The sequence below is a fragment of the Myotis yumanensis genome, unplaced genomic scaffold (genome assembly GCF_028538775.1).
Source record: "Myotis yumanensis isolate MYYU_CA2020_CCGP unplaced genomic scaffold, mMyoYum1.0.hap1 SCAF_24, whole genome shotgun sequence".
In the NCBI taxonomy this organism is placed as follows: Eukaryota; Metazoa; Chordata; class Mammalia; order Chiroptera; family Vespertilionidae; genus Myotis; species Myotis yumanensis.
The window spans coordinates 9,812,851-9,821,961 of NW_027223775.1; the positions used below are offsets into that span (position 1 = coordinate 9,812,851).

General features: G+C 48.7%; 1 protein-coding gene across 1 annotated transcript in view; it reads left to right on the forward strand.

Annotated features, from left to right (window-relative positions):
- The window catches only part of NLGN4X (neuroligin 4 X-linked), a 159,646-nt gene extending 151,036 nt beyond the window's left edge, over positions 1-8,610 (forward strand). Inside the window, 1 exon segment of the mRNA XM_070402680.1 lies at positions 869-8,610. Coding sequence (XP_070258781.1) covers positions 869-1,718 — 850 coding nt within the window. The 3' untranslated portion in view covers positions 1,719-8,610.
- Positions 8,611-9,111: the final 501 nt, after the last annotated feature.

The following is a 9,111-nucleotide window of genomic DNA, read 5'->3' on the forward strand; positions in this document are numbered from 1 at the left end:
GGATGGATAGATAGATAGATAGTTAGATAGATAGATAGAGAGATGGATGGATGGATAGATAGATAGATGGATGGATGGATGGAAGGATAGATAGATAGATAGATAGATAGATAGATAGATAGATAGATAGATGGATGGATGGATGGATGGATGTATGGATGGATAGGTAGGTAGGTAGGTAGATGGATGGATGGATGGATGGATGGATAGATAGATAGATAGATAGATAGATAGATAGATAGATGGATAGGTATATAGATAGATAGATAAATAGATAGGTATATAGATAGGTAGGTAGGTAGATAGATAGATGATAGATAGATAGATAGATAGATAGATAGATAGATAGGTAGATAGATAGGGAGATGGATGGATGGATGGATGGATGGATGGATGGATGGATAGATAGATAGATAGTTAGATAGATAGATAGAGAGATGGATGGATGGATAGATAGATAGATGGATGGATGGATGGAAGGATAGATAGATAGATAGATAGATAGATAGATAGATAGATAGATAGATAGATAGGTAGGTAGATGGATGGATGGATGGATGTATGGATGGATAGATAGGTAGGTAGGTAGATGGATGGATGGATGGATGGATGGATGGATGGATGGATAGATAGATAGATAGATAGATAGATAGATAGGTATATAGATAGATAGATAAATAGATAGGTATATAGATAGGTAGGTAGGTAGATAGATAGATAGATAGATAGATAGATAGATAGATAGATAGATATAGATATAAATATATATATATATATATAAATATTTATATATATGAAGAGCAGTTGCGCAGTGTGGAAGCACATGACCTCCTCTCTCTCTCTCTCTCTCCGTTCCCCCTCTCCCCAGGGACCCCAACCAGCCGGTGCCTCAGGACACCAAGTTCATCCACACCAAACCGAACCGCTTCGAGGAGGTGGCCTGGTCCAAGTACAACCCCAAGGACCAGCTGTACCTGCACATCGGCCTGAAGCCCCGCGTGCGGGACCACTACCGGGCCACCAAGGTGGCCTTCTGGCTCGAGCTGGTGCCGCACCTGCACAACCTGAACGAGATCTTCCAGTACGTCTCCACCACCACCAAGGTGCCCCCGCCCGACATGACCTCCTTCCCCTACGGCACCCGGCGGTCCCCGGCCAAGATCTGGCCCACCACCAAGCGCCCGGCCATCACGCCCGCCAACAGCCCCAAGCACGCCAAGGACCCCCAGAAGACGGGCCCCGAGGACACCACGGTCCTCATCGAGACCAAGCGCGACTACTCCACCGAGCTCAGCGTCACCATCGCCGTGGGCGCCTCCCTGCTGTTCCTCAACATCCTGGCCTTCGCCGCCCTCTACTACAAGAAGGACAAGCGGCGCCACGAGACCCACCGGCGCCCCAGCCCGCAGCGCAACACCACCAACGACATCGCCCACATCCGCAACGAGGAGATCATGTCCCTGCAGATGAAGCAGCTGGACCACGAACACGAGTGCGAGTCCCTGCAGGCGCACGACACCCTGCGGCTCACCTGCCCGCCCGACTACACCCTCACCCTGCGCCGCTCGCCCGACGACATCCCACTCATGACACCCAATACCATCACCATGATCCCCAACACGCTGACGGCCAGGCAGCCCCTGCACACCTTCAACAGCTTCAGCGGCGGCCAGAACAGTAGCAACCTACCCCACGGGCACTCCACCACCAGGGTATAGCCTGGCCGCCCGCGTCCCCGTCCCCTCCCGCCCCCGACGCGCCCCCGGAGACTCAAGACGCACCATCGCCGCCCCAGGAATGTTCTCCATCTCACGCACATAGGACAAAAAAATAACAAAACGAGAAAGTAAATCTTAGACACACACACACACACACACACATGCAGAAGGGCCGTCCCTGGCCGGGCGCCCCTGGGCCCGTGCCCGGACAGCGACTCCCCGTACAACGAGATCAACTTCCGACCCTATGAAATGTGAAAACCAGGCATGGCCTTCAAGGTCATATCCCTTCGAGGTCCCCACTGACCGCAGCCCACCCTACGTGGGGACAAACGGACGTCCGCCCGTTCCCGATCCCTAGAGGTTTCCGAACTAACCGTACGACCGGACGCTTCTGGAACTTTGGGACAGATCATGTGTTTGTTTTTTTTAAAAAATGATCATTTCAAAAAGATAATAATAATTAATAATAACGATAAAAGTTCTTTACGTGCCATACGACAGATGGCTGTAGGTAAGGGAAGAAAGCGTCGGTGGGCCGCTACCCATCCCGTGGAGATGTCTCTCTCGCGGGAAAGCAACGTCGAGTTTTATTCTTAAAGTAAAAAAAAGAACTGACTACGTGCAGCCAGGCACGTCCGTTTCTGGGCCAAGAGAGACGTTTCGGACTCTATTTAAGAAACTTTGTAAAATTAAGGAGGACTTGTACATAGCTGTGAGCTTCCACACGCACACACGCACACACACGCGCACGCACACACACACACACACACACACACAAAGCTTTTATCGGTGTTTTTCGTTGGAAAGAGCCCTTAGGGAGGTTGTCCGTTCCCCTCCGTTGTGGTCTCTGTGTATATAAATATAAATCTATATAAATATATGCATTAGTCATAGCCCCTCTGTTCCCTCGGGGACCTGGGAGGAGGCCCCTGTTTGGAATTCCTCGTTGACCAAGAAGACGTGAGGGTTTTTGTAATGCGTTTTCTGTGTCGCCTGGGGGTGGGGGGTGGGGTGTCGCCCAGCGGTTTTCCCCCCAACCCCCCGGACCGCCCGTGTGGTCCAGGTTGTACAAAAGTGCATGTGTAGCATCCTGCCCAGACTGTTGTTGCTTTAGGGAACGTTTCTTTTCTCTGTGTGTGCGTGCGTGTGTGTGTGTGTGTGTGTGTTAAAGTCTTTATGAAGTAGCAGCCTGCAGACGGATCCCTCACGTAGAGTCTATAGAAAGATTGTCGTGTCTGTGTGTGTGTGTGTGTGTGTGTGTGTGTGAAAGCCTTTATGAAGGAACAGCCTGCAGACAGATCCCTCACGTGGAGTCTATAGATTGTCATGTATGTGTGTGTGTGTGTGTTAAAGTCTTTAAGAAGTAGCGGCCTGCAGATGGATCCCCCACGTGGAGTCTATAGATTGTCATGTGTGTGTGTGTGTGTGTGTGTGTGTGTTGAATTCTTTATGAAGGAGCAGCCTGCAGTCGGATCCCCCACATGGAGTCTGTAGATTGTTGTGTGTGTGTGTGTGTGTGTGTGTTGAATTCTTTATGAAGGAGCATCTTGCAGACGGATCCCCCACATGGAGTCTATAGATTGTTGTGTGTGTGTGTGTGTGTGTGTGTGTGTGTGTGTGTTGAATTCTTTATGAAGGAGCATCTTGCAGACGGATCCCCCACATGGAGTCTATAGATTGTTGTGTGTGTGTGTGTGTGTGTGTGTGTGTGTGTGTTGAATTCTTTATGAAGGAGCAGCCTGCAGACAGATCCCTCACATGGAGTCTATGGACAGATTGAGGTGTGTGTGTGTGTGTGTGTGTGTGTGTGTGTGTGTGTGAAAGCCTTTATGAACTAGCGGCCTGTAGTCGGATCCCTCATGTGGAGACTATGGACAGATTGTCGTGTGTGTGTGTATGTGTGTGTGTGTGTGTGTGTGTGTTAAAGCCTTTATGAAGGAGCAGCCTGCAGACGGATCCCTCACGTGGAGTCTATAGAAAGATTGTCGTGTGTGTGTGTGTGTGTGTGTGTGTGTGTGTGTGTGTTAAAGCCTTTATGGTATAACAGCCTGCAGACAGATCCCTCACATGGAGTCTATAGATTGTCGTGTGTGTGTGTGTGTGTGTGTGTGTGTGTGTGAAAGCCTTTATGAAGTAGCGGCCTGCAGGCGGATCCCTCACATGGAGTCTATGGATAGATTGTCGTGTGCGTGTGCGTGTGTGTGTGTGTGTGTGTGTGTGTTAAAGCCTTTATGGTATAACAGCCTGCAGACAGATCCCTCACATGGAGTCTATAGATTGTCGTGTGTGTGTGTGTGTGTGTGTGTGTGTGTGTGAAAGCCTTTATGAAGTAGCGGCCTGCAGGCGGATCCCTCACATGGAGTCTATGGATAGATTGTCGTGTGCGTGTGCGTGTGTGTGTGTGTGTGTGTGTGTGTGTGTGTATGTGTGTGTGTGTGTTAAAGTCTTTATGAAGTAGCGGCCTGCAGGCGGATCCCTCACATGGAGTCTATAGATTGTCGTGTGTGTGTGTGTGTGTGTGTGTGTGTTAAAGCTTTTATGAAGGAGCAGCCTGCAGACGGATCCCTCACATCGAGTCCATGAACAGAATGTCATGTGTGTATGTGTGAAAGCCTTTATGATATAGCAGCCTGCAGACAGATCCCTCACATGGAGTCTATAGATTGTCGTGTGTGTGTATGTGTGTGTGTGTGTGTGTGTTAAAGTCTTTATGAAGGAGCGGCCTGCAGATGGATCCCCCACATGGAGTCTATAGATTGTCGTATGTGTGTGTGTGTGTGTGTGTGTGTGTGTGAAAGCCTTTATGAAGTAGCGGCCTGCAGGCGGATCCCTCACATGGAGTCTATGGATAGATTGTCGCGTGTGTGTGTGTATGTGTGCGTGTGTGTGTATGTGTGTGTGTGTGTGTGTGTGTTAAAGTCTTTATGAAGGAGCGGCCTGCAGATGGATCCCCCACATGGAGTCTATAGATTGTCGTGTGTGTGTGTGTATGTGTGCGTGTGTGTGTATGTGTGTGTGTGTGTGTGTGTTAAAGTCTTTATGAAGGAGCAGCCTGCAGACGGATCCCCCACATGGAGTCTATAGATTGTCGTGTGTGTGTGTGTGTGTGAGTGTGTGTGTGTGTGTTAAAGCTTTTATGAAGGAGCAGCCTGCAGACGGATCCCTCACATCGAGTCCATGAACAGAATGTCATGTGTGTGTGTGTGTGTGTGTGTGTGTGTGTGTGAAAGCCTTTATGATATAGCAGCCTGCAGACAGATCCCTCACATGGAGTCTATAGATTGTCGTGTGTGTGTGTGTGTGTGTGTGTGTGTGTGTGTGTGTTAAAGCCTTTATGATATAGCAGCCTGCAGACAGATCCCTCACATGGAGTCTATAGATTGTCGTGTGTGTGTGTGTGTGTGTGTGTGTGTGTGTGTTAAAGCCTTTATGATATAGCAGCCTGCAGACAGATCCCTCACATGGAGTCTATAGATTGTCGTATGTGTGTGTGTGTGTGTGTGTGTGTGTGTGTGAAAGCCTTTATGAAGTAGCGGCCTGCAGGCGGATCCCTCACATGGAGTCTATGGATAGATTGTCGTGTGTGTGTGTGTGTATGTGTGCGTGTGTGTGTATGTGTGTGTGTGTGTGTGTGTTAAAGTCTTTATGAAGGAGCGGCCTGCAGATGGATCCCCCACATGGAGTCTATAGATTGTCGCGCGTGTGTGTGTGTGTGTGTGTGTGTGTGTGTGTTAAAGTCTTTATGAAGGAGCGGCCTGCAGACGGATCCCTCACATGGAGTCTATAGAAAGATTGTCATGTGCGTGTGCGTGTGTGTGTGTGTGTGTGTGTGTGTGTTAAAGCCTTTATGGTATAACAGCCTGCAGACAGATCCCTCACATGGAGTCTATAGATTGTCGTGTGTGTGTGTGTGTGTGTGTGTGTGTGTGTTAAAGCCTTTATGAAGGAGCAGCCTGCAGACGGATCCCTCACATCGAGTCCATGAACAGAATATTGTGTGTATGTGTGAAAGCCTTTATGATATAACAGCCTGCAGACGGATCCCTCACGTGGAGTCTATGGATATCTTGTCGTGTTACACACACACACACACACACACACACACACAGACACGGCGCCCACAGTTCCCCTGCAAAAAAAAAAAAATGCAAAAAAAGCAGATATCAGTTCTGAGCCTCTGACTGTGTTGGGGATGGGTTATTGCTCCCCCCCGCCCCGGCCCCCGGCCCCCGGGGAATCCGGCCAGGAAGGGAAGAAAGCTCCCCTGTGCGTGAGCCGGGCCCCGCCGAGCGAATCCGTAAAAATCGACCTTTTGTTCGCCCGGCAGCTGCAGGAGGCGTTGGCCGAGGCGCGGGCTGCTCCCGGCTTTGCTAATCAGATCGGACCAGGGCATGTGTCTTTGTTTTGTGTCGAAGCCGTGAAGTCCCCTGTGGGTTCGTCCCCACCGGTTTTCGATGCTTGGGATGCTTGTCGGAAAAGATTACTTCTTGTGCATTTGGTGGGTTCGGTCGCCGGTGAATGGCAATGACAGAAAGAAACACACACACACAGAGTGAGAGAGAGAGAGAGAGGTGGAAAGTGATTTGCATGGGTTTTCCGGGAAGTTGGGGTAGCTCCCCAGGCATGCTGAAGGGACCCCCCTGATTTAAAATCGGTCGGCCACCTGGGCTCGAGCAACAAGGCTCAGTGGTTGAGCATCGACCTATGAGCCAGGAGGTCCCGGGTTCGATTCCCGGTCAAGGGCACGTGCCCGTGTTGCGGGCTCCATCCCCAGTAGGGGGCGTGCAGGAGGCAGCCGGTCCATGATTCTCTCTCCTCATGGATGTTTCTCTCTCTCCCTCTCTGGAACCAATAAAAATATATTTTTAAAAATAATAATAAAATACAGTTGGGGACCAGTGTCCCTCTGACCCTATCTCATTCTCTCACCGCTCTTTTCATTTTTCGTCAAGAATATTTGGAGTGAAGTATAGTGGAAGGAGAAAAAAAATTTTAAAAAAATAAAACAGTGACCATAGTTAGGTTTTGCCTCTCAGACATGACCGCCTCGCCAGGAAATAGTAGCCAAAGATATTTTGCAGATGGAATCTGTGAGCTTACTGTCTTCTTATTTTTTTTAAATATATTTTTATTGATTTCAGAGACGAAAGGAGAGGAAGAGAGAGAAACATCCATGAGGAGAGAGAATCATGGATCGGCCGCCTCCTGCACGCCCCACCCAGGGGATGGAGCCCGCAACCCGGGCCTGTGCCCTTGACCGGGAATCGAACCCGGGACCCATCAGTCCGCAGGCCAATGCTCTATCCACTGAGCCACACCGGCTAGGGCTGAGCTCCACTGTCTTTACGTCAGAAACCCAGTCCTAAATATCATTGGGAAGGTGAGCCGTGTCCCCAAACGTAGCCCCACTTCCTTCGGATACAAAACCCTTGAACTAAAAACTGTCATTATTTAAATCAGTGGGGTTTTTTTTTATAAATAATATTTTTTCTAGAGGCCCGATGCATGAAATTCGTGCAAGAGTAGGCCTTCCTTCCCCCGGCTGCCGGCACCGGCTTCCCTCTGGCACCTGGGACCCGGACTTCCCTCACAGCCCTGGCTTTGTCCGGAAGGTCGTCCGGAAGGATGTCCGGTCTAATTAGCATATTGCACTTTTATTATGGACTAGAGGCCCAATGCACAAAATTCATGCAAGAGTAGGCCTTCCTTTCCCTGGCTGCCGGCACCTGGGACCTGGGCTTCCCTCACAGCGCCAGCTTCGTCCGGGAGGTTGTCCGGAAGGATGCCCGGAAGGACGTCCGGTCTAATTAGCCTATTGTGCTAATGAGATTATTATTATCATAGATTGATTTCAGAGAAGAAGAGAGAGGGACAGAGAGAACAGAAACATCCGTGATGAGAGAGAGAATCGTGGATCGGCTGCCCCCTGCACGCCCCCCTGACTGGGGATCGAGCCCACAGCCAGACTGTTTGAAACAATGTTGGCCAGGGCCATTCTCAGACATGCATGCAAGGGACACGATCGATTCGGTGGTCTGTCTTGGGGGAAATTTGAGCGTTTTTCTCTCCCTGTGTGTGTACACGGTGTAGAATATTTTATCAGCCCAAATTGGGACACGGGGTAAGGCCCCTTCCTTCCGACAGCTCGCGGTGTCTCCCGGAGGAGATGGTGTCTGTCCCCAGCGTCTGTGAAATTACCAAAAATCGGTCGTCCCTCCATCAAACCCCAAAGGAAGAGACACGTGGTGGAATGAATTCCCATATGTGTTCCGCATTCCCAGCCGTCTTCAGCTAGCAATACGCATCCTTATGTATCAGGCCTGTGACTTTTGGGTAAAGGGAGGGGGAAAAAGAAAAAAAAAAAATCAAAAAAAATTCAGAGTTCTTGTTCAATGACATCATAAATCATTTCTTTAGCTTTTTCAGAAGATGACGGTTAAAAAAAAAACAAAAAAAATTTAATACACCATAAACGATACCGTATTTCTACACGGGACAACGTTATAGAATCTTCATAGAGTTCTATGAGAATAAACTATCCTTGCTATCTATATATATTTAAAAAAAACTGGGGGGGAAAAAAAGAGAAAAAGAAATGAGGGAAAAAAAGCGTTATAAAAAAAACAAAAAACCAACACACACACACACACCCCACTACTTTCCTAGGGTTTTATTCTCGACTTTTTCAGGCACGCAGGGTTTCACGGGATCCTGGGTTATGATTTCTGCAATTTTTTCGTCTTTGTTTTTTTGCCTTAAGTAATAATGATAGAAGATATATATGGCTGGACACATATGTATAAACTTTTCAGCAGCATTTTTAATAATAAAATATCTCAGTATTTTCTAACGCTTTGTGCAGGTAATTACGCGTCCAATTTTTTATCGTTATTTTGGGGGGGGGGCGGGTAGGCGGTGGGCACGTGGAGTTTTTTTGTTTTCTTTTGTTTTCATACTTTTCACGCCTTTTTTCATTGGAAAAAGTTAAGCGCTATGTCGGGTATAGGCTATCAAGGGAAACAAAATTGGTTATGGTCGATTTCTTAACCTTTGGACCACAGTGCGTGCGCGATGATGGGGTGAATTCTACGGGTCTGACGTCGGGGGAAAAACCCCCCTGATGGGAAAACCTGGGACCCGGGCTTCCCTCACCGCCCTGGCTTCATCCGGAAGGTCGTCCGGAAGGATGTCCGGTCTAATTAGCATATCGTATTTTTATGATAGACTAGAGGCTCGATGCACAAAATTCGTGCAAGAATAGGAGGTCTCCAGAAGGGGAACCCTTGAATGCATTGCTTCTACCCCCACCTTGCTTCAAATCCAGGGTTTTGCGTTGCATTTGACAGCCTAAAGCAGGCGTGTCAAACTCTTCGTTAACGTAAAACAATTG